We start from the raw sequence: 26,213 nt of genomic DNA on the forward strand, positions 1-26,213 counted from the left end.
CCAGAACTTTTGATATAACCTAACCAACAAAAAGTTGGAAAACCATTATTGTCACTTGAAAGTTCAATATCTCAAAAACGGCTGAACTGATTTTGATAAAACATGTCTAAGAACCATCGCTAGAAAACCTGCTTAAAATAAAAAAACCGCATTTAAATCGGTTCACCTGTTTAAGAGCTACACATAGCGGTCAAACTTATAACACCCCTCTTTTTGCGTCGGGAGTTGGGGGTTAAAAAAATGTTCGTAAGTACCATCCGTTTATTTATATATTTGCTCGTTGCAGTAATAAATGGGCAGGCCATAATATGCTATAGCACGGAGAACAGCTGACCGTTGGAGCCGTAAATTTCTCGAATGAAGACTGCGAATCGGCAAGCACAGTGGAAGACGTCCAAAGAGATATGGGACGTGGTTAAGCCCAGGTTCAAGCTGAATGCAGGCCGCTTCCAACCGAAGCCACTGGAGGTCTATGGGGGAGGGCTATGTCCAGCAGTGGACGTCCTACGGCTGATATGATTATGAAATGAAAATGTGATAGACGACTGGATGGCCAAATGGTAGAACCTGACTACGAAGCTTGAGGTCCCGGATTCGATTCCCGGCCGGGGCAGATATTTGTAAGAACAATACGAATGTTTGCTCTCGGCCCTTGGATGTTTATTTAAGTATCCATTTATCTGTAAGTATGTTTATCCGTTGCCTAGTTTCCATAGCAAAAGCTTTGCTTAGTTTGGAGCTAGGTCAATTGGTGTCAAGTGTCCCATGAGATTTATTAATTTATAACTTTTTTTTTATTCGACTGGATGGAAAACGAGCAAGTGGGTCTCCTGATGGTAAGAGATCACCACCGCCCATAAACATCTGCAACACCAGGGGTATTGCAGATGCGTTGAACTTACAGAATCATCATCTTAATTCTGATGATTTTGAACCTTCCTCTTGTGATTTGCACCGATGCTTGTCATAATTAATAGCCTGTTATCGGCAGTGGATGAGCATTAATCATACAGGGGTTACCACCGGTCAATCAACCCTCAGCTCTTTAGCAAGAGGATTATAAATAACTAATAACACTTAATAACGTACCGTAATCGATTACACTAACATAAACAGTGGTCTGGCTTAAATCTGGGCTAGTACACAACTTGCCACGAGCAACATAAAGCGAATCTTGTTTTGGCAACCCCAACAATTATTTATAACAAGCACCGATGTAAATCAATTTAAATTGTAGCAATTTTTTTTCTTATCTCGCATCTGCAAGTCCATACTTGCAAACCCATGTCTTATGGGTTTTATACGTATATTAAAAATGACATCGTTGAAAAGGGTTCCGTTTTTTCGTTTGGATACAACGGAAATCTACACAAAGAATATTTCTTAGCCTCACTAAAATACGTAAACAATAATTTATTTTTTAAATTTGATAATATTCTAACCTATACTAAATTAACTAAACACTTTCTAATTAACATATTAGGATGCCTTAACAGGCAATTTTACAATAGAATTGCATTTACTTTTAATAATATTACATCAATTATTTTAAAAAATATGCGTCGGCCGGGAATCGAACCCGGATCAACTGCTTGGAAGGCAACTATGCTGACCATTACACCACCAACGCACTTGACTTTTCCAGTAAATAATCACAAGCAATTTTTCACGAGTTCTATCAACTTTTAAATACAAAGTAATTAAGTTTGATTACTTCAAAGACCTTAAATGCCAGGTAATTAAACTAGTGTTAAGAAAATTTATGCGTCGGCCGGGAATCGAACCCGGATCAACTGCTTGGAAGGCAACTATGCTGACCATTACACCACCAACGCATCTGTCAATCGATGTGAAAATTGACGTTAAATACAAATAAAATGATATAAACCATAGCAAGCTGAATAAATAGTGTAGTATAACAGATCGTCAGTAACATAAATCAAAAATTTAAAAAGGTAAGCACATGCGTTGGTGGTGTAATGGTCAGCATAGTTGCCTTCCAAGCAGTTGATCCGGGTTCGATTCCCGGCCGACGCATAAATTTTCTTAACACTTTAGTTTAATTACCTGGCATTTAAGGTCTTTGAAGTAATCAAACTTAATTAGGTACTTTGTATTTAGAAGTTGATAGAAAACGTGAAAAATTACTTGTGACAATTTACTGGAAAAGTCAAGTGCGTTGGTGGTGTAATGGTCAGCATAGTTGCCTTCCAAGCAGTTGATCCGGGTTCGATTCCCGGCCGACGCACACTTTTTCTTAGCATTTGAGTTTAATTACCAAGCAATTAAATACATTGAGGTAATTAAACTTAATTACTTTGTATTTAAAGATCTTATCTATATTTATATATCTTAAAGATACTGCTCAAATCCTGAAATCAGAACCTGAAGTTCATCGATGAGTTCAGATGCGTTGGTGGTGTAATGGTCAGCATAGTTGCCTTCCAAGCAGTTGATCCGGGTTCGATTCCCGGCCGACGCATGTATAATTTTCTTTCAAAAATAGGAATAATTAGCTTAAATTTGCGGAATAAACTGATGTGTAAAACGTACAGTCAAAGTACAAGTAGATTTTATGAAATTAAAATTCAAAGAAGCTGCATTAATTACAATTCTTATATATTTAGGTAGATACCTTCGTAAGAAGCCTAAGCAAATTTTAAAAGAATATTAAACCTTTAATGTCCCATTATCTCTTTGTGTTTACTTACAAGTTTAACGATTGTTATTTTATGGTCCACTTTGTAATCGCGTACAGAGGTCTGATGTTTTTCCTGAAATATTTTGACCTAATGTTTTCTTAATCTAATTTTTGTTGCATTTTTTTCTTAATTTGAACATTAAATCGTTGTCTAAAATATACCTATTTTGAAATGATTTGTGAAGTTAAATAAGATTAATAAGATTTTTCGATAATAAATAGATACAATTTTAGTAAGACTCTGCTGTAAGTCCATCCGTCCGTCTGTTATGGGATTTTTTTTATGACAAAAAGGGTAAACGAGCAAATGGGTCACCTGATCGTAAGTGATCACCACTGCCCATGGACAGCCGCAACACCAGAGGGATTGCAGGTGCGTTACCAACCTAGAGGGCTAAGATAAAATACCTCTTGTGCCAGTAATTTCACCGATTTTCTTACTCTCCTCACCGGAACACAACAGTGCAAGCACTGGTGCTTGGCGGTAGGATTAACGAGTAAGATGGTGGTAGCGATCTGGACGGACCCTGCACTAGGTCCTACCACCCGCAAATTGATTGCATTTGTTTGAGATTGTACGAGTAGGTAGGTATATTAATAGACACTTAATATCAAATGTAAAGTAAAATGAAAAATTTCATTCTTTCTTTAATTTGAAAATTGAAAAGGGTTCCCATATAAAATACCTATACATTTTTTTACTAAATGTTTCAAATAGTTACGCCCATAAAAAACCCTTCGTGTATGAATCTTTCTTGCACTTGCCCAGTTTAATCCGAAAACATTACGCCGACAGATAACTACAATAAAATTAGATATCATTTCCTTCTAGAACTTACAATCTTATTGTCTTTAATATTAATTTACGTCTGTTTTATTTAAACCTTGCCTCCCCGTAATCCAACAAATTATGTCAAATAAACATTGTGTGTCGGAAGACGAAGCGTTGGCAGGCCTCCACCAGGTGGACTGACGACATCGTGAGAGTAGCGGGAAACCGGTGGATGCAAGTGGCAAGTTGTCGTTCATTGTGGCGTTCTAAGGGGGAGGCCTTTGTCCAGCAGTGGACGTCTTCGGCTGATGATGATGATGATGATGAAACATTATGTGAAAAAAACATTATGCCGCCAGAGCGTTATACGAAACATTAGCTACATCAGATCCTCTTTTAAAAGTAATGCTGTCTTGAACTCGAAGTGACTCTAACAAGATTTCTCGCGCTCCGCCGATTTTGCCCGCCTTGGAATATTTATTTTCTTAGTTATGCGGCTTCGGTTATTCAACTCAAGCGAAATATCTTGAGTCGTGAAATTACATTTATGTTGTCGGTCACTGAATACGTTACAAAGTTATAAATAAGAAATTATTACTATAAAAACGATAGTTTTTTACTCTATACTTGTTACTCCTACAAATTATTTATATATTTATTTGTCAATAAATAATTACAGCACTACAGAGTTAAAACACCAATGCGTTGTAAAATTCTAATTAAACAAAAATAATAAAAATACATACACAAAAAGACATAAACGAGCATACAAAAAGTGACATACAAAAATTTAAAAAACCCCCGACACCAAAAAACGCCAAAAAAAACGCCTGAAAAAAAACGCCGACAAAAAAACGCCGCCAAAAAAGACAACTAACAATTGTATGCACTACCTAGCTGTTGCCCGCGACTTCATCTGCGAAGAATTCGTTTATCCCTATCCCGCGGGGACTATGCTGATTTCCCGCAAAATTAGCCTAAGTTAATTTTAGTATAAGTACTAAAGTACAATTCAATAGAATCTGTAAAATTTTCTACATATTTAAGACACCATATCGTGGGCACACTTGATATGTCCCTGTTGTTGCAATTATCATCTAAAAGGAATCAAAAAAGAATAATAGTCACATCACAAAGCCTTAGGCAGCCCGGTGTTTATATTAGTAGGCTGGAAGTGTCTACAGGATTGTCAGATTCTATTGAATTGGAGTTTAGTAATATTATTTTATATAAGCGTCGTCGGTGTCGGGGGACCGCTAAGGTTAACAGGAAACTAAAGTACATATGTTGTATTTTTTTAAACCTTAGCGGTCCCCGACACCGACGAAAAACTGGTCTGAAATAATATTAGATGTCCTAATATTCCCACGGGATGCAAGTTAAATACCAAAATCTTAGCTGCGATGTCTACAACATGAAATTTTGCGAGGGTGTTCGTCATACAACGTAAATCAAGATCCAGATATGATTTTTGGGCGATTATTCGAGGGTTTCAACCGTCTCATTTTTCTGGACACTTCTGTAAAAATGGCCGAATATTCTGATACAGTTTTTTAGTTATCTGGTACACAGGAACTCTGACGAATAATCGTAAAAACTACATCAAAATCTACAGCCGCAGGAAGGTGGTAGGACCTTGTGCAAGGTCCGCCCGGATTGCTACCACCCTCTTGCTCGCTAATCCTGCCGAGAAGCAGCAGAGCTTGCACTGTTGTGTTTCGGTGTGGAGAGTAAGACAGCCGATGAAATTACTAGCACTTGAGGTATCTTAGGCCTCTAGGTTGGCAACGCATCTGAAATCCCCCTGGTATTGCAGATGTCTATGGGCGGTGGTGATCTCTTACCATCAGGAGACCCACTTGCTCGTTTGCCATTCAGTCAAAAAAAAATACGATACGTTCGAATAAACGCCCTTTTGGGAATTTACCCGTGGGAATTTAGTACAATCATGCAATTTTGATATGGCTACCAGAGCTAATGTTTTAAGTGATCAAATCCGCGGGTAGATCAGTCTTCTACCGGGTGCCTGTCATATGACCAAATAATTAAAACATAGATCATGCTCCTCAAACTGAACAACATTAGTTCAGCGACTTTTAAAAATAATAAGTTTTTTAATTTACATTACACTTAAAAGTTTATTCGAAGAAGCAATGTAAAGCAAAATGCTTGACGTTTGTAGCGTGACAGGCGACGTCAGTTGGGTTCTAGGATAGCGTACATTGATAGCAGTATTTAATTTGTATGAAAAAAGGGAAAATTCAAAGACTCCATTATTTTTAAAAGTCGCTGAACTAATGTTGTTCAGTTTGACGAGGGCTGTCTATGTTTAAATTTTTTGCTCGTATTACAGGCCACACCGGTATAAACTAGTGTACATCAAGGGCGTTATATTGATCATATTGCTTGGAAGCCCCTAATTTGACGTCACGTCAAGTATGGTATCCGTTCAACTCATCATCCCAGCCTATATACGACCCACTGCTAGACACAGGCCTCCTCTCAGAATGAGAGGGCTTGGGCCGTAGTTCCCACGCGGGCCCAGTGCGGACTGGGAGCTTCACACGCACCATTGAATTGCTTCGCAGGTGTACGCAGGTTTCCTCACGATGTTTTCCGCCACCGCAAAGCTCGTGGTAAATTTCAAATGTAATTTCGCACATGAATGAAGCCGGGGTTTGAACCTCCTTTTGCTGTTTGCGGGGTTTGCTCCTTGAGGGGCGATAGGCCACCACGGCTTATTTAAAAATATCTATAATCTAATATAAATATATATAAACAGAGTTCGCGGACATTGTCAACAGAGGCCCCGTCGGATTTAATATTCTGTGTCAGACGACGCCGGCACTCAACAGTAAGTGGGGTGGCTACGGGTGTACTTTGCGTTGAAAACATATAAAATACACGTAAATATCGTCGAAATGGAAGATACAGAAGGGTGGGAAGAAGCCTAAAAATACAGGGTGAATATACGACTTAGTATTCTATGAATATTTCAAACGTCTACCTGTTGCCGTTATTAATATCGAAAACGGCAAAAAAAAAACACGTTTGTGGTATGGAAGCCCAATTAAATATTTATTTTATCCAGTTTTTTTTTTATGGTATAGGGGGCAAACTAGCAGGCGGATCGCCTGATGGTAAGAGATTACCGTCGCCCATGGACACCTGAAACACCAGAAGAGTCACCAAGTGCGTTGCCGGCCTTTAAGGTAGGAGTACGCTCTTTGTTGTTATAGCGGCCACAGTAAGCTGTGAAACTTTCAACTGTCTAGCTACCACGGTTTACGACATACAGCCTATTGACAGACGGACGGACGGACAGCAAAGTCTTAGTACCTAATAGGGTTTCCGTTTTTACCCTTTGGGTACGGAACCCTAAAAACCAGAAAAAGCTTGCACTTTGCACTTTGGCAATCTAGCACCGTCCGCCGACTAAAGTATGGAACCAGCGTAGTGTTTCCGGAGCGGTACAACTTAGGGATCTTCAAAAACAAGCCTATCCAGTCTGTGATACCCCTCGAGCTGAGAGGTGTCCATGGGCGGCGGTGATTGCTTCCCATCCAGTGACTCACATACTCGTTTGCCCCCTCTTATATATAAAAAAAACTGGAGCTGGTAATTAAGCCCGAGTCTTTGTCACTATCAAACGCGTGCTGTACTGTACAGTGACCAGCAGAAGATGATCAGTTGTAGTACTCAAAAGGATGTAAAGACTCTCTGATTACCTTGGCAGTAGAGTCGTATGTAGATCAGTTTTAGTACTGTAACTGCTCATTTATTTCTGCTGCTCACTGTAACCCTACACAACCTCATAGCTTTTTATTTGATGACAAAATTGCCAAATATTTTCTCACTTAGTATAGTTACTATTTTCAAATTTGCGGATTGTTTGTCACCAAAGAATCACTTCTCGCAACACTTCTAGTTTAGAGTAATATTCTATTCTATAGTCCGTGGTTGCCTAAAACAAATAGACCATAAATAGAACCAGAAGGGAACCTATATATACGACGACCGGATGGCCAAGTGTTTAGAGAACCTGACTACGAAGCTTGAGGTTCCGGGTTCGATTCCCGTGTCGGGGCAGATATTTGTATGAATAATACGAATGTTTGCTCTCGGGTCTTGGATGTTTAATATGTATTTATCTATATAAGTATGTTTATCCGTTGTCTAGTGTCCATAGTACAAGCTTTGCTTAGTTTGGGACTAGGTCAATTGGTGGTCATATATTACGCAACACTTATTATATATATTTATTATATGTATATATATATATATATATATATATATGGCGCTATCTCTTTCCGTTGGTGTCGTAAAAGGCGACTAGGGACCTGATGGGAGAGTGTGACAGCGTTCTATTGCCAACTACGGACTCCAGCACTATGTTGTGGAAGGAAACGGGAAATCACCACACTGTTCCCAAGAAAGTCGTTATTAAGGTTCACTTCTGATCCTCAACCAACGTCTACGGCCACTTTAACATGAGGGTAGCGACTAACTGTTACAGAACTAGTGAATAATGAATGAACTAAAACAATAACTGCTCACCCGCGACCTTATGATAGCTACGTTTATGCAATGCGATGAAGATGAGCTCTGATTGAGTTCAAAACGTGTCAGTTTTAGTCGATGTTTAAATATAAAGTAAGCTTAATTACTTTAATGTATTAAAATACCTGGTAATTAAATTCAAATGCTAAGAAAAAACGTGCGTCGGCCGGGAATCGAACCCGGATCAACTGCTTGGAAGGCAACTATGCTGACCATTACACCACCAACGCGCTTGTCACTTGCCACGGATTATACTATATACTAATGATCTCCAATAAACTGCCTATTTGAACAGATGTTTAAAACCACAAATTATCGATACTTACCTCTTTAAACTAACGACCATGGAATATGAGCAAAGGTTGGAATGGAATGACAAATGAATGGGTGGTTTATGTAACCTTTTTGTTTTTCCTTTTTGTACAATAAAGAGTATAAAAAAAACAAACAAACGAACAACATGGGGATCCTTAAATAATTTATTGAATCAGGCGTTTATTGGAGTCGGTTTTACTTTTTTTTTTTATTAATATCCCGAAAAAATGCACAGTCCCCGAGGGAACAGCGCGCAATAACCGAATTCCACGCAGGCGAAGCCGCGGGCATAAGCTAGTCTTACATAAATTCCAATAAGTATTCACGACTAATACGACTAGCATATACTTAGGACGCGCTGCCAGCTGGCACGTACGACACCATGAAATAGTCATTTGGGAGATTCTTAATGTGCCGGGCGAAGATTACGATAGTGTAGCTTTTGCTTTAACCTGTGTTAACACAGCGTTTTAACCTCGGGCCGCGACCCAAATTTGTGTCGCGGCCGGTAATAGGATTCATCATCATATCATCTGTAGGACGTCCACTGTTGGCCATAGGTCTCCCCCATAGTATCACACTTACTATTATGTATATGTTTACTATTATAATGTATTATATGTGCATAGTATTGGAATGGGTCGCGGAAATACTCTATTTAAAGTATGTTCTAAAAAAAAAATTTTTAATGTTACATAATCACATCAATTTTAGTTAAATTTTTAGGGTCGCGGTCTTGGAATAATAAATTCTGCTAATATTATAAATAAGAAGTTTGTATATGTACCTACTTGTCTGTCTGTATGTTTGTTACTCCTGCACACTAAACTTTTGGACGGATTTGGAACGAATTAGGTATGGTGACATCTGGAATGACACATAGACTACTGTTTATCCCGGTATTCCCACGGGATTAGGTTAAAATTTTGAAACTACGGTGAGCTAACTTTGGGGGCGGCAGACGTGAACTTGCCTTCGAAATCCAAAAGCTTAATGGTTACTTGACCTGAAATGTATATTTCAGAACTAAATTATTGTTATTATTATTTTAAAATTTATGACGGTGGAAGCATTCTACACTTCCACTGAACGTAGATATAGTTTAGATATAGTTAGTGTTTAGTATTGTAACTAAGGGACTCCATACATCCCTGTATTTCTTTTATTGTTATTTTTTGTATTTTTTTTTCTTTAATTGTACCTATAATATAGTTTTTAAGTATTTTATTTGTAATTATATTTTTATGAAAAAATGACTTTCTGCCAAGTTTCTTGCGGCGCATTCTTCTTGGCAATGATGGTCTTTCCGAAAGCGCTGGTAGTTTAAAAAAAATGACGTGTAAAAGTGCCCATTGCGGCCTATTTACTGAATAAATCATTTGAATTTTGAATTTGAATTTGAATTTGAAATTTCTCCCACTACGATTAGAAACATGTGGACGCGGGTGTTTTACTTGTTTGGTATGTGACATTAATAAAATCCACGATGTAATTTTTGGGATATGCCATCGGAATTTAGTAATATCCCGGAATTTTACTTCGACAACTGGGTCTACGGTTCGGGATCTACTACGGGGTTTACGTGTGCAAAGCCGCATGTAAACACTAGTTATAAAATAGCTTGAAAATAGTTTATTTTCATTTATCTACAATGACAATAGGCTAGGTTGCCTGGAAGAGATCGCTCTGAAGCGATAAGGCCGCCTATTGCTTACCTTAGAAAATCTCTATGTATATACCTGTGTTTTCTGTAGGTACTTCTTCAAAGTCAAAGTCAAAATATCTTTATTCAATGTATGCTACAACAAGCACTTATGAATGGCAAAAAAAATCTACCACCGGTTCGGAAAAGCCTCTGTTGAGAAGAATCCGGCAAGAAACTCAACGAGGTATATTTTTAAACAGATTTACAGTATTATTAAATGATATGTATACATCACAAGTATTTAACACAACTTTATTTTTAACACAGTAGGTTCGCTATTTGAAGGGATCGCTAATGCGGATCGGCATTATTTCCAAATATCCCTGTCCATGGTATAATCATTAACTCTATAATACGCCTTTGATATTAATGTCTTCTTGACAATAGATCTGAACTTTGTATCCGTTTCATTTATATTATTTTTACTATTTTTACCACTATAATATTCTTACTATGTGTTGGGTATGGTAGTTATTGTATTGTATTCTATTGTAATGACTTATTATTACACAGACACAGTCTAACGTGATTAGAGATACCAGTAAATAAAGGTACATAAAATTAACACTGTTTGTTTGTTTGTTTATACTCTTTATTGTACAAAAAGGAAAAACAAAAAGGTTACATAAATAAAAGTTGTGTTAAGTACAAAGGCGGACTTATCCCTGCAGGGATCTCTGCCAGTCAACCTTCATGTTCATGTTTCATGTTTTCAAGAAAGAAAAACCAGCGTCAAAAACACTAGGCCAGGCCCAGGCCTTATTGTCTCACGTACCTACTCACGTACCTACTCGAATTCACGACCGTTTTCACACCACTTCTTTCTGCCCCACAGTGTAAGACGGTAAGACGACGGTAGAAAGAGATGATGAATTCGATTGACAATAGGTACGGCCTCAGGCCTGTTAACATAATAGTTCGTCACGGATTCCACACACGCATTTGACTGCTGGAAACAGAATCCATCTGATGGCCGTTGGGGCCGAAAGTTGTCGAGTGGGGATCACGGATCGGCAAGCGCAGCGCTAGGTCGTCGACCAACGAGATGGACGGATGACCTGGTTAAGGCTGCGGGTTCACGGTGGATGCAGGCCGCTGCCAACCGAAGCAACTGGAGGTCTATGGGGGAGGCCGTCCAACAAAGGACGTCCTACGGCTGAGATGATGATGATGATGAATTGACTGCTGTGCCTACTTTATCTACTTTATTTTTTTCTTAAGTGTATTTAATAATATTATGTGTCTTTGTAACATGAATGGTTTGAATTTGAATTTGATTTTATTCAACCTAGGAAAGTGTTGACGTTGCCACATTGCCTACCTATATATTGTATATAAGTAGCTTATGTTTATGTTATTGCCACATCAAGTTATTCCTTCGAATAAAACCTTCGGTCTCATTAGGAGGGCTTAACGAGCCGCGGCCGTAGCTTAGTAAAAAGTTACATCCTAAAAGGGTACTGATTTAGCTTTTTTGCCCCGTTAAGTACCCCGTTCGGGGTTATTTTTATCTGGAACGGGTAACGATGTAAATCATACGTGTACTTGTATGCCTTTTCGTCGCTCTGACTTTTTGTTTTTGTTACAATATAATCTTACTAGTATTAGAACAGCTGAACGAATTTGGGTTCTTTTTGCGTGTATATAATAACAAAGCACCTACTTACTTGAGCTACGCAGTTCTTTTTGAAATAGGTAGAGTTAATGACAGCTAAAATCTCAATAAATGCAATAACTCGTAAACATATTAACGATAGATAACAAAAAGGTTTCAATTTTTTTTTCTTGTTTTATATTCATATATGAACGAATGCATGCATGAAACATAAAACATCTTGTAAATTTCCTCGAATATATATATAATTTATAAATCGCTTAATAAAGTGCTTTATTACATTACAATCTAGCCTATCTAGGCTAATAAGCAATTTATCTTTAACTAAAAATTGGAGAAAACAATAAAATGGTTAAAAAGGTACTATTCTTTAACTTAAACTATCTAATCAGAATTTAATCTAAGAAAATGTTCATTGGCAGTTCTTAGTTTCTTAAGGGGAAGACACTATGTTCATGTGTTCTTTGTTCTCGAAAAAGATATGAAAAGAAACACTTAACTAAATATAACTTGTTCATAAAACTCGTTTCAATCTCGTCTTAACCATATCAGCCCTCGCCTGCGGCTAAGTTGAATATTCATTATCCTGTGTTATGGTGCGTTTTATGCACATGATGTACAATCTACTATTGAAAAGGACCAAAGAAATAGACACAGAAACATGCTCAAAACACAACTCTCTTACGGGCTGGCGGTTAATAGTAGATTGTACAACAAGAGCATATAAAACGAGCCATTTTACCCGAGGGGAAAATGGGTTTAATGCTCGAGTTTTACACTCTGCTTTTCACTTCGATTGAGAATTAATTACCAACAGTGGCAACAATAGTTCACTTACTAGGTACCTTTTATTTTTCATGGAATGCTGTATAATTAAACCTTTTGGTGTTATTGATTTATTTTGATTGATTTTTAGTTTTACTTAAAATAAAAATGATTTAAAAAAAAATTTTTTTTCTTCTCTGTGGCTGGTGACACCTGATTACCTTGGTCTTAGACGAAGATTTTACTTTATGCACTAGAGCATAAAAAGTAATTTTATACCGACTAGATCCAGCTTGAAGTGAATAAACATTTTCATTCCTTTCTTAGATGGCTGTTTTGCCGTTACCTTAGTTTTAATAACGCGTACCTCATTACTAAGCAAGCCGTAAACCCCCAAGGGACTCTCGAGACTTAACAAGGCAAATTAAATTTTACCTAGGTAATTATGCAAAAAGCGTTTGCCCACTTTACGGGGGGTAAACATTTTACGGGCACAGATAAAATATAACAGATGAGTCGGTTTGATGAAACAAACAGTGCCTGTGTTCAAGTTCAAGGTACCTTCAAAACCTAAAGCAAAGTTATTATGTACCTAAGTTGTAATAGGAAGAGTAACTTCCCAATCCGCCGGTAGATGGCGTTGTACACCTTTTGTGTAAGAGTAAATGTCGCATTGAACCCATAAAGGCATAGACATCTAAAGTAAGTAAGTCAGATTTTGATTCCGTATATTTTTAACTCCCGACGCGAAAAGAGGGGTGTTATAAGTTTGAATATCTGTGTGTCTGTCTGTGGCACCGTAGCTCTTATACGGGTGAACCGGTTTGAATGCGGTTTTTTTTGAAAGATGGGTTTCTAGCAATGTTTCTTAGACATGTTTTATTAAAATCGTGTTTTTTGAGATATTGAACTTTTCATTGGTCAATTAAACTTACGTAGGTACGAGTATGAACACTAGAGCCGAGCGTTATTTGCTGAATGAACCTGTTTCGGAAACGAAACGAAAAAAACGGTTTCTAATAAAGTAACGGAGTAACAGTTTAATGCCGAAACGAAAGACAGTTTCTGTAGACACACACTTCGAATTGAGAAACGATACCACAGACTATCACATATATATATATATATATATATATATATATATATATATTGACTCGAGGAAATTATCTCACAAGAACAAATAACAGATTCTTATCTTAAACTAGTTCTACAACAAATAATAAACTGCTTCTTAAAGCTTACTGTTGAAATATCCTAAAGAGCTACACTTATTGATAACGAAGCTTTCGTTTCCTTTGAAAGGAAACCAAGCAAAGAAACTGCTTTTTAAGCACTAAGTAACTCTTTTTCAAAACTGTTACTTGTCAAAAATAAACTGTTACGTTACGTTTAAAAAAAAATACGTGACGACTCAGCTCTAATAAACACTTTTTTTACTAAGAAGTGATGGGCATTTTGACAATCGAAGAAATACGCGTCTAATTCAATGACAAGAACAAAGACGATTAGATACTGATGATGACGATGATGATGATGATGATGATGATGATGATGGTGATGGAGCTAAAACCAAAGTAGGGAAGGCAGTAGTCTGTTTTTAATATGAATTAGTTAGTCAGGACTCATTGCCAAGCACTAAGTTACTAAAAGCAACGGTGCCGAAGACTGCAAACAGTACTAATGGACATCTAATGATCTGCATATTCATCTCATCATTTTCTAATGAAAATTTATTGTCATGTTTACAAACAGCTTCGATTCGTGCCAGTAGCATGTCGATATACACAGTTGACATAGAGCACTAAGCCAAACGGAGACGTCATGTCATGTGGTCTAATAATACTGCGAAAAAACTGGTCTACATTTTTTTTTTATATTTTTTAATTCTAAGCAGAAGACTGTAGTCGTTTGGTGAAAGATACAGATAAAAGTTTATTTTCTTATTTTTTTTCATGAAATTGCCGCTTAAATCGAACTATGAAATTGACAGATTTGTTGTAACGACATTATTGTTTTAGTACCTGGGCGACCGAGCTTTGATCGGGCTAAATATCAGAATACTAGCTTTTTCCCGCGGCTTCGCCCGCATAGAATTCAGTTATCGCGCGCTGTTTCCCCGGGAACTGTGCATTTTGCCGGGATAAAACTGTCCCATGTCACTCTCTGGCCCATAAACTACCTCTATGCCAAAAATCACGTCAATTCATCGCTCCGTTTCGACGTGAAAGACGGATAAACATACAAACACACACACTTTCACAATTATAATATTAGTATAGTATGGATTAGGCACTACTCACCAAAACAATTATTCATTACGTTTGGCAGATTGACTCGTCCTTGACATCTCCTGTTGGTTTAATGCTCCAAGCCCGCAACATCACTCACTGTCATACCACCAACATAATTACACTTTTATGTCACTTTATAGCACACCGATACTACTGAAAGACATTCTTGTCACGAAATAATTTTGTTTTTGTTACAAGTTAATTAATGTTCGTTTTATTACCGTACGTTTACAAACGAATGGTAATTTAATATTACGTTTTGGTAATAATTGACGTATGTAATGTTAGAACGAAGATGATTGGTGTTATTATACAACGTTAGTGTGTGTGTGTGTGTGTGTGTGTGTGTGTGTGTGTGAGAGAGAGAGAGAGAGAGACATTTATTTACACATATTCGATACACAAAATACATTGTTTGTTTGTGCTGTGCTATAGCTCTCTTCTTCTAAGTCGTAACGTTCTTAACACATTCGGGTGACACAACGTCTGTGACTTTGTAGTTCTTACTCCTATGCCAGTGACACGTATTTGTGACTGCTGTGGGATATGCACTATGCCTAGCGTAAGAGCTCAGTGGATCATCACATTCGGCTCCGGCAACGTTCAGCTAAGCCCTTACGCTATGCCAGCCTTTAGGAGGTATGAATTCTTTTGACACACATGCGTGTCACCGGCGAATTATTGATCATAAAGTTGTGTTACTGGCACCGGAATGTGTTACATCTGTGTCACGTATACGTGTCACTTGCATAGAAGTGATTGCTGTGGGATATCCGTAGGCAAGTTTAGACTAGCAAGGAAAATCGTGCAAGTTGGATTATATTGAGATTCCATAAAGCGAACGACTTATAAGTGGTTAATCGAGCACCACAATGTAATGCAACTTGCATGACTTTTCTTACAAGTCTAAACTGGGATTAAGAGCTTAGTGGATCGTTGGCGGGGCCGAACGTCTTAACAGAATGGTCTAAGTCGTTAATTGAGGATCAATGCAAACCACATGACGACTTTTTCCGTTTTTAGGGTTCCGGAGCCAAAATGGCAAAAACGGAACCCTTATAGTTTCGCCATGTCGGTTCTGTCTGTCTGTCCGTCCGTCCGTGGCTTTGCTCAGGGACTATCAATGCTGGAAAGCTGTAATTTACACGGATATATGTAAACTATGCCGACAAATGGTACAATAAGAATAAAAAACATTTTTTTTAGGGTACCTCCCATAGACGTAAAGTGGGGGTGATTTTTTTTCTCATCCAACCCTATAGCGTGGGGTATCGTTGGATAAGTCTTTTAAAACCATTAGGGATTTGTTAAGACGATTTTTCGATTCATTTATTTTTTTGCGAAATATTCAACTTTAAAGTGCACATTTTCATTAAAATCGAGCGTCCCCCCTTCTAAAATCTAAACAGGTGGGTGGAAAAATTTGAAAAAATTCATGATGGTAGTAAGTATATCAAACTTTCAAGGAAAACTATAACGGCTAAGTTTGCTTGAGAATTATTAGTAGTTTTACTCTTAAATAGCAGCCTAAGGAATAAAATACCTAAACTTGGAAGATTCCGTATAGAATACGAAATCTTTAGAAAAATATTACTTATTTTTTTCGTAATGGCTACGGAACCCTATTTTGGGCATGTCCAACACGCTCTTGACCGGTTTTTTCCTCTTAGAGTAAGAACGAAACCCTAAAAAACATAGGAAATCAAAGGCAGTAAGCTGGGGCGGAAATATGGAATCTGAGGCGGATCGCTTGGATACAAATTAGGTTCCACCCTGGTGATGATTCAATTTGTTCGACTGTAATAGTATTAAGAGACATCCACGACGACCAGACGACCAGATGCCTAGTGGTTAGAGAACCTGTTTACGAAGCTTGAGGTCACGGGTTCGATTCCCGTGTCGGGGCAGATATTTGTATGAAAAATACGAATGTTTGTTCTCGGGTCTTGGGTGTTCAATATGTATTTAAGTATGCATCTATATCTATATAATTATATTCACCCGTTGCTTACTACCCATAACACAAGCTTTGCTAAGCTTACTTTGGGACTAGGTCAATTGGTGTGAATTTTCCCGTGATATATATTGTTTTTTTTATCTGTGCCTGTATGTTTGTTACTCATTTATACATGCGTGGCTCATGCATACATGTTTATTTAACGTTTGGGCTCCACAGAAAACCAGCGTTACTGCACATAATGTGCGGCAACACATGCTGAGTGGAGACCCTTTTTGGTATCCTGCCGTGTCACCAAGTAACATAGTTTTAGTGCTAGTTTTAGTCTTAGTTTTAGGTGGTACTTTTGGATCCAAAATAAACCTTTATTTCTTTCTTTCATGCTAAAACAGCTGGACTGCTAGACTAAATGTTATTTGATACTTAGGTAGCTAAACGTCTGGAATAACAGATAGAATACTTTTTATCTCGATATTCTCACGGGTTTAGGATAAGATCTCGAAATCTCAACCGCTGCGATTAGAGACATGAAAGATGTCTCGTATACAAACGATTATGAAATCCAAGACGTGTTTTTGGGAATTCCCATTAAAGTTTAGTAACCCCGGAATTTCAATTCAATAGCCAGGTATAATGGTTTACCGTGCAAAGCCGCGGGTATTGTTTAGTTCAAAATATTACCAAAACACACGGTTTCACGTTTAGCACGTAAAATATCTGGCAGGCACGTACAAGGGACGTGCTCAGGAATGGGCCCTGTTTATATCAACCTATAAAACTGATAGCCAATTGAGTTAAAAATTCAATTTTGCGGGAAGAACAGGGCTACTACGAAACTCGAAGTTTGTGTCGTGCGGTCCCTTTGACACCTATACTGTTTAATACGAGAGCGAGAGGGGCCGCACGACACGAACTTCGAGTTTCGAGTTTCGTAGTAGCCCTGCAGGGGCGTATCGCGAACGACGTGTTACATTCCATACCGGGTGTGGCCTGTAATATGAGCAAATAATTAAAACATAGATCATACTTCTCAAACTGAACAAAATTAGTTCAGCGACTTTTTAAAAATAATTAGTTTTATAATTTTAATTACACTTTTAAGTTTATTCGAAGAGGCAATGTAAAGCAAAATGCTTGATGATTGTAGTGTGACAGGCGACGTCAGTTGGGTTCTAGGTTGACTACATTGGTAGCAGTATTTAATTTTGTACGAAAAAATGAAAATTCAAAGACTCCATTATTTTTAAGTCGCTGAACTAATGTTGTTCATTGACAAGGACGATCTATGTTTTAATTTTTTGCTCGTATTACAGGCCACACCCGGTATATTTTGGAACAAGTGTGGCAGAATTTCAAGGCCGCATTTGATATAGGTAGCCAATCTCTACAGTTATGTTTACACTTAACCTAGTTGGCTAATGCCCTTTAGAACTCAAAACATTAAGATTCGATTCTCTTTTTCGTTCTCATTTGAATCTTCAGAAAAATAATGAAACCCTACGAGTCCCGAGCGATTCTGGTTGTACTTTACACGACTGCCTAAAGAAAAATAATGTTTGATCACCATCATTATACCGTTTGATAGGAAGAAATGATTTGGTAAAAAAATAATGTTGTACTTTTATCAGATTTTCTCCCATTCTGTGCCTTTATCCCTATCATCATCCTTGGCCCTCTCATACTGAGAGGAAGCCTGTGTCCAGCAGTGGACCGTATAATAGGCTGGGAAGATGATGAAACATGGGAATGGTCTCGCCGGAAGACCAGTGCTGGCTCCACCTAAGGAGTCCGCATATTATGCTGAGGCGGGACTATACGGCGGCGATGCGGCTTGCGAGCACGATAGAGTTGTTCTGGAGGGTGACCGCTACCATTTTGAATTTGGTGTCGCTTGGTAGAGGGTTGCCCGTCTGTAGTGCACGCAGCTCCGGTGCGAAGCTTTGTTCTTGTGCCGCTTGCACCAGAAGCCGCTCGGCTCGTCGCAGCATGATTTCGGACACAAGCAAACAAGTATTCTAAATTATTTTCACTTATTTTTTGTATTTTGTATTGACATTTTATTTCACTTTATTCATTTTTTTGTTGTATATATTGTTTATATTTGTGTGTCCCGAATATTTTTTTTCATTTTCATGAAGATGAATGGACGTTCAAAGTGTGGTCTCCCCACATCGATTGATGCGAAAGTGGCAATAGCCGATAGAAAAAAAGCTTTATGTCTACGCAATAAGAGCGAAAAGGACGTCGACGCGTCGGCATGCGTGGGCCGAGCCGAGCCATGCCTATTTAGCTCTTATTGCGTGGACATAAAGGTTTTTTCTGTCGGTTTTTGTCGGATCGGTATAAAAAATGTGTGTGAAGTTCTCAATCCACACTGAGCCCGTGTGAGAACTACGGCCCAATCCTTGACATTATCTACGTCCCTAAAGTAGATAGGCCCAATCATGATTCTTAGAATAGTATCAATTAATATCACATTTTCCAATTTTAAACTCTCTTCCGCAGGTCATCGCAGCTCTAGCTGTGTCCCTGGCTCCATTTTCAGCGGGCCTGGGCAAAGGCTACAGCTCCCCTGCCATCGCATCTCTCCAGGGTTCAGGAGCCAACGCCACCAGAAGAGACTTTCAGCTGACAGACCAGCAGGCCTCTTGGCTTGCGTCATTGTCTTTCTTGGGTAAGTATTAGCTTAGAAAACCATTAACCACCTGGTTTGAACTATATTGTCTCTCAAGTGGTCTCTCGGCTCAAGTTATTGGGAATTTATCCCAAAAACATTGAAAATACAAACTGAAACATAGATGCACAGAAAAACCAGAAAAAGAGATAAGCCCTGGGAATCAAATCCAGGTCCTCAGCATTCCGTGCTGCGTGCCATACCCCTACACTACCACTGGGCAGGAGTACAGACACGAATTTCTCCTATGCACCATATATCTCAGCTTGTTTGTTTCTTATTTAGTCACTTAAGCAGCGACACTAGCGACATCTATGTTTTTAGACTTCATCGAGAAACTTTCAAACATTCCATTGGAACTAACCGCTCACCCGGACAAGCCGGATAAGAATTTTGGAGTCTGTTTGTATTTTTTATTTCAACTCCAAGTTTAAGTAACAAAATTTGGAGTTGAAATAAAAAATACAAAAGACTACAAAAGACTCCAAAAACCAATCCCAATAATATTGTGAATGCAAAAGTTTGTAAGTCTGTTCGTTAGTTAGCTCGTCATGTCTAAACCGCTGAAACGATTTAAGTAGATGAAATTCAATCTACAGATAGTTTTAGTTCAAGGGAATATTTACGAGTATACGAGTATTTCCAATGTATTTTTACAAATTAAATTATTAAATTACTACGTTACAAGTAAATACAAAAGATTTTAAATATCAGATTTAAATAAAATTACCTATTTACTATCACACCATTAAACAAACATAGGAATAATCGAAGCTAAAAGAAGAGAAATAAATAAAACTATTGAATTATTGTCAAATTGTAATGCCACAGATTATGTTTTGTACGACCTGAATTTTTCTAGGCAATGGAACGTGGCTGTCTTACTGTGACGTCATCCTGTGTAATTAAATACTCATCCAAATTCAAAAACAAATGAAAATGGTATCTTAAAATAGCCTATTCTTTCCAAAAATAAAATAAAAACTATAGGTTATTTTTTTTGGTGCATCCCAATTCCATGGTCGTTGGTCCTTGGTCGTTACTTTATAGAGGTATCGGTAATTTGTGGTTCAAACATCTGTTCAAATAGGCGGTTTATTGGAGATCATTAGTATATAGCAAAATTCCGTGGCAAGTGACAAGCGCGTTGGTGGTGTAATGGTCAGCATAGTTGCCTTCCAAGCAGTTGATCCGGGTTCGATTCCCGGCCGACGCACACTTTTTCTTAGGAACTGAAGTTAATTACCTGACATTTAGAGCTCTTGAAGTAATCAAATTACTTTGTATTTAGAGATGAATTTATAGTGAAATATCATCATCTGTAAATTATCAATGAAGTTGGGCGTTGTTGATATTATATATTTTTATGACGCCACGATTTAAATATTTGTTTACATAAAGTATTTTAAAAGATTATAATAAGTATAGCCATAATTCATGCATATGCACTGGGCCTGCGTGGGAACTGTGACCCAAGCCCTCTCATTTCGAGAGGAGGGTGCTCTGCAGTGGGACGTAAATGATGAAAATGATAATCAATGAAAATTTCAGCTGAACAAATAATAAGAATTGAGTCAAATTAATGATGGTGAAATACGTCAACGAATACAGATGCGTTGGTGGTGTAATGGTCAGCATAGTTGCCTTCCAAGCAGTTGATCCGGGTTCGATTCCCGGCCGACGCACATTTTTTCTTAACAAAGGCGATTAATTACCTGGCATTTTTTAAGCCTTGCGACTAAACGTAGTTAATTTGCATTTATGAGTTAATTATAATTAGAGAAGAAGGTATTTCATTTATAAAAATATATTTTATTAATTAAGGCATATTAACGGCCAATACGTAACGGTGAACGTTTTAGCTTATAGAAATTACACGTTTTGTCTTAAAGACATGCAAATATGAAGTGGTGTTAAGTTAATTGCGATTTATGTGTGCGAATTGATTATTGCAAATATGCGATTACAAAATACTCTTGAACTGAATAGTAAAGCTTTAGACGCTAAAAATGTATACAACTTTTAAACTTTGTAATGCTTTTTGCTTAAAAACAATGAGTTCACCCAATTTGCATGGTATAGGAAAAATCTACCATCCTCGCCTCAGGCACAAATGGTTATTGCCGAAAACGTGGAATAAGGGGGATTCCGCCGCAGAGAAATGCCAACTGGTCAAATTGTGGGGAAAATTACATACGGCTTAATATGGAGTCGGGAATAAAATGAAATTGTTGCGGAAAAGCTTTGGTTTGAGAGCTTAGAATGAAGATTTGAAGGGAAAGGAAATTTGTACAAGAACGTTGTATGTTGATGATTGCATGCTTTATCCCGCGTCTAAAATTGGTTAATTTTCTATACCGAAATTAGAAAAGTCCCTCTTTAGCGATGATATGATAGTTCGGTTTGTGCGATTTGTGTGTGTGTTATACAATGTGTAGATAAAAGAAGTGCAAAAACACATTTCCATAAAAAGACTAAGCCTTCATAAGGTTTGCGGGTGAGCAAAGTAATTGTATATAGTTCATTGAATATTTGATACTAATATTAGCGTGATACCTCCACGCATTTCAGAGAAAAAGGGACTTGGTAGACGGACGAACGACAAAGAGATAACAAGGGTTCCGTTTTTGTCGACTGAGGTACGTAAACCTGAAAATACCATAGCTATCTAGATGACTTAAATCGATGGGTTCAAACGACAGTTTCATTACGTGGAAACCTTGACAGAACTACGACATTTTCGATCGAAACTGATTCATTTGGCTGAAAGCCGGCAAGTCCATTACCTCTAATGGGCACCGATGAAATATCGCTAAATGAAATCGATGGAATAAAAAAATCTTTGTTCTATTTGTGAAAATAGGCCGATTACTCATACATACGTTCTTTTAAGGCTTTTTATTTCATAGGTAAAATGGAAAAGTGGACGGAGGTTGGTAGTTTAGGCAGCCGGATAGCACAACGGTTACTGTGCCTTGTACTACGAACCTATATTTGTATTATTCAGTGGAATACAGCCATTTAAAAATAATATTAACATATGTTTTATTGTGCCAGGTCCGGTTCGAAGGACCATTATATGTTTCGGCACAATAAAACATATGTTAATATTATTTTTAAATGACTGTATTCCACTGAATAATACAAATATAGGTTCGTATGACCGCTCGCATCGGCGTATGGCGTGCAACTGTCAGATTGACAGTTTCCTTGATGTACGTCTTGTACAAATGGGTTGGTAGTACCCTTAAAAAAATAAGTAGGTACTTTCGTTTTCTTCCTTCTTCTCCTTTCTTATTATTAGTGGTTTACTATGTGGACAAAATGATAATGTATTTTTAATTAATTTTGCATCAACCAGTCGTCTCTTACAGCTATCATCTTTAGGAGGCTGTTAGTGCTGCCACGTATTCTTGTCAGAATGCGATGCCTTGTTCCGTAGCACAGCCTGCATTAAAGCTATTTATGGACGTGTCCATTTGGCATTACAGGAGCCCTCTCGGCGGCATGGCCGGGGGCGCCGCCATGCGGCACGGGCGGCGCCGCGTGCTGTCACTAGCTGCCGCGCCCTGCAGCCTCTCCTGGCTGCTGACTGTGCTGGCCACGTCAGTAAGGATGATGTGCATCACGGCGTTCCTGGGAGGATTCTGCTGCTCTATATTGACGATGTTGTCGCAGGTTAGTTCTTTTAAACACTTTTCTATCGCGGGGATGACGTAAGTGTTAAGGTCTCTCTCTAACCACTACACCATCATACCATGGTCAGGCACAGAATGTAACTTGCATACTGGCACGTGACGGCGACGGTTGGTTAAGAAACGTGTTTGTGGACTGGGCATAGTCTCAACTTTTCAATACAAAGAATACAGGGTGGAAAGTTGAGATAGGGCAGTAATACTGGGTTAAGACACTAAGGGGCTGTTTCACCATCCATTGATTAGTGTTAATTGGGGGTTAGGTGTGATGCCGTCTCTATTTGTTTTGTTCGAATAGACGGAGACGGCATCACATTTAACCGTCGGTTAACGCTAATCAATGGATGGTGAAACAGCCCCTAAATGTAGTTAAAATGTTCAGTTTTTAGTTGTCTACATACTGTTTAATTTTCTTTAAGCATAAAGGATTCATATTCGTAAAATAACAACATGCGAAAGTTTCACTTTGCAAATTAGTAGCCTACGAACTGTATGGAAAAAGTTTTCTTTGATTTGTGGGTGTTCTAGTACTCTAACCTTAGTTGGTCTCAAAGAGTGTTTTAATCCTTGATAGAAATGGGACCGATTGGCATTAAAAATAAAACAAATCTGTCGATTTTCTCGCTGACTGTAAATTTTATCAAAAATCTGTGAATGTCGATTGTCATCACTCAAAAAGTTAGTACTTTAAGGTCTCCTAAGAGCATTTTCGCGTAGCAGCAAGGGATCTAGTAGCTGCCCTTGCTGCCCCATCTCAACTTTCCACCCTGTATATTTTTGCCCGACACGTCGCTATACGGTCATGGTATGATACGGTGTAGTGGGGAGACCTTAACACGGAACAAGGAAAGAAAGAAAGAATCCTTTATGTATTTATACTATTTCTCTGTTGTTTCATAATGTTTTCCATCGCAATGTAATTTACCCTGCGTATCGAATATACGAGTGTAAATCTCTCTCTCTCTCTCTCTCTCTTTTTGACTTACACACATACATAAAATCACGCCTCTTTCCCAACGGGGTAGGCAGAGACTACATCCTTCCACTTGCTACGCTTCTGGCATACAACTCTCGCTTCCTCTACATTCATCAATCTTTTCATGCATGCACGTCGGTTTAGAGTACTCCTGACCCGACCTTTCTTCAGAACGTCCCCGATTTGATCGTGGTTGTATGTTGGTCTAAGCCTTCCTCTCCCAACGTTCCCATTCACGCTCGTCTTATGGATCTGCTTAGTCAATCTCTGTTTTCTATGTGTTTTTTTGTTGTGTTTTTTTTTTGACTCAGGAATTACAAAGCAATTTAATGGTGTGTGAAGCTCCCAATGCGCATTGCGCCAGCGTGGGAACTACAAATACGGCCCGAACCCTCTCCTTCCGAGGCGATAATATAGGCCGGAATGATGATAATGGTGATGAGTACCTAGTACCTAGTAAATACCGGTACTGCTTTAGTATTGATATTTTACCAGTTTTAAGCATTAATTACCACAAAGCCTCCCGTCACACCCAAAGCTAACTTTACAAGTTAAAGCCTAAGATATCTTTAAAGAAACTAATTTTCAAGGCACCCGCATACCCCGACGCTATAGTCAGGTGGCCATATTGGATGAGAGTTCAGGAACAATATTCAATTACGACATCAAACAAAATTCCTCGATCTTTATTCAGCCTTGCCCGTATTTGATTTTGCTTTTTAGAATAAAATGTGTGTTGGAATAGGTACAATTGGGTACCTTAAGTTTTCTATCATATCATCAATCATCATTTAGCCTTTATATACGTCCCCTGCTGGGACACAGGCCTGTCTCAGAACAAGAGGGCTTGGGCAAGTTCCCCACGCGGGCCCAGTGCGGATTTGGGAACTTCACACGCACCATTGAATTGCTTCGCAGGTTTGTGCAGGTTTCCTCACGATTGTTTTTCCTTCACCCGCCGCAAAGCTCGTGGTAAAATTTCAAATGTAATTCCGCATGAATTTCGAAAACTCAAGAGGTGCGAGCGGGGTTTTTGAACGCCACGACCCTCTGTTTGAGAGGCGATAGTCAACCACTAGGCCACCACGGATTTCTCTAATATGGTCTTAATTATATTTTTTTTATCTATAGTAAGAGACTTTTATTGTAGCTCACTCTGTATGTGGAACGTGTACGTACGTGTGTGTGTTTTTGTGTGTCATTGTACGGCGACATTTGGCAACTGACAGCTGTCAATACGAGTACGACCTCTTTTTTTTTTAAACAGACCAAGGCACAAAACTTACTAATCTCACGAAACGTGTGGTTTGCCGAAATAAAGACTCAATTTATTTTTACACAAAAAAAAAACGGCAAGCGAAAAAATCTATCTACAGGAGGGAGCTACATTTGAAGTCTATTATCGATAATAATATAATATGGCGTTTACCTTTACTTGCCCGAATTTCAGTTGCCATTTCCAACGTTTGCCATAAAATATATAGAAAGCGTGCTGTTTTCAGGATTTTTTTAAATGTCATCGTATATAATGCAGTAGGTTAGGTTAGGTTTGTTTATATCAACTCTGAAGAAATTTCTATTTCAGACATAAATTACTTTATGGTAAATGAAAGTTCTAGATACATTCAGGCATATGAAATTCGGGCAAACGATAGAGAACCATAATATGGACATTCCCGGAAAACTTAAGGAACCACCAATTAAATTAGGAACGCAAAAATGTCTGGGATGTAGACGTATGGAAAAAATCTACAGGGAATGTTTGAGTTTGCTCACTGGAAGCGGGTCTTTATAGTATTATACTTGAGTTTTTCGTTATGGTATGAAGAGATTGGTTTATAAATAACTACTGACTCGCCCTGGCCGCACGGGTAACAATTTTGAAAAAAAAAGTTCAAGGCACTTCATATTTTTCAGCTCCTTTTTACCAAAACTGCACTTATACTAGCTAGTTCTCAAACCACTGCGTTAGCAAACAATAGTTTTTTTTTTATATTCTCTATTCTGGACTAACCACATATTTTGGTAAATTTTATGATTCAGATGTACCTACGTATGTTATTGTGAGTTAGACCATATAATGTTTTTGAAAAATTATGTAGGTAAGACGTAGGGACGTTTTATATCCTTCAAAAAGTTAGAAATCTTTCCTTTTTTTATTTTAAGAACATGAAACTATCTTGAGAC

General features: G+C 38.1%; 1 protein-coding gene, 1 long non-coding RNA gene and 8 other non-coding genes across 10 annotated transcripts in view; 7 read left to right on the forward strand and 3 right to left on the reverse strand.

Annotated features, from left to right (window-relative positions):
- LOC141440537 (uncharacterized) overlaps positions 1 to 26,213 on the forward strand; it is a 304,669-nt gene that overhangs the window by 139,206 nt on the left and 139,250 nt on the right. The gene's annotated exons all lie outside the window — the stretch shown is intronic.
- LOC141440153 (uncharacterized) overlaps positions 1 to 26,213 on the forward strand; it is a 62,654-nt gene that overhangs the window by 34,441 nt on the left and 2,000 nt on the right. The window contains exons 3-5 of the mRNA XM_074104616.1: positions 19,187 to 19,355; positions 22,265 to 22,319; positions 22,847 to 23,033. Coding sequence (XP_073960717.1) covers positions 19,187 to 19,355; positions 22,265 to 22,319; positions 22,847 to 23,033 — 411 coding nt within the window. The remainder of the gene's footprint in view (positions 1 to 19,186; positions 19,356 to 22,264; positions 22,320 to 22,846; positions 23,034 to 26,213) is intronic.
- TRNAG-UCC (transfer RNA glycine (anticodon UCC)) lies at positions 1,559 to 1,630 on the reverse strand. Its single transcript has one exon. It is a non-coding gene; the product is annotated as a tRNA-Gly (tRNA).
- Positions 1,764 to 1,835, reverse strand: TRNAG-UCC (transfer RNA glycine (anticodon UCC)). The gene has a single exon. It is a non-coding gene; the product is annotated as a tRNA-Gly (tRNA).
- On the forward strand, positions 1,966 to 2,037 carry TRNAG-UCC (transfer RNA glycine (anticodon UCC)). The gene has a single exon. It is a non-coding gene; the product is annotated as a tRNA-Gly (tRNA).
- Positions 2,177 to 2,248, forward strand: TRNAG-UCC (transfer RNA glycine (anticodon UCC)). Its single transcript has one exon. It is a non-coding gene; the product is annotated as a tRNA-Gly (tRNA).
- On the forward strand, positions 2,411 to 2,482 carry TRNAG-UCC (transfer RNA glycine (anticodon UCC)). The gene has a single exon. It is a non-coding gene; the product is annotated as a tRNA-Gly (tRNA).
- Positions 8,192 to 8,263, reverse strand: TRNAG-UCC (transfer RNA glycine (anticodon UCC)). Its single transcript has one exon. It is a non-coding gene; the product is annotated as a tRNA-Gly (tRNA).
- TRNAG-UCC (transfer RNA glycine (anticodon UCC)) lies at positions 20,500 to 20,571 on the forward strand. Its single transcript has one exon. It is a non-coding gene; the product is annotated as a tRNA-Gly (tRNA).
- On the forward strand, positions 20,969 to 21,040 carry TRNAG-UCC (transfer RNA glycine (anticodon UCC)). Its single transcript has one exon. It is a non-coding gene; the product is annotated as a tRNA-Gly (tRNA).

The sequence above is a fragment of the Choristoneura fumiferana genome, chromosome 22 (genome assembly GCF_025370935.1).
Source record: "Choristoneura fumiferana chromosome 22, NRCan_CFum_1, whole genome shotgun sequence".
NCBI classification, from domain to species: domain Eukaryota; kingdom Metazoa; phylum Arthropoda; class Insecta; order Lepidoptera; family Tortricidae; genus Choristoneura; species Choristoneura fumiferana.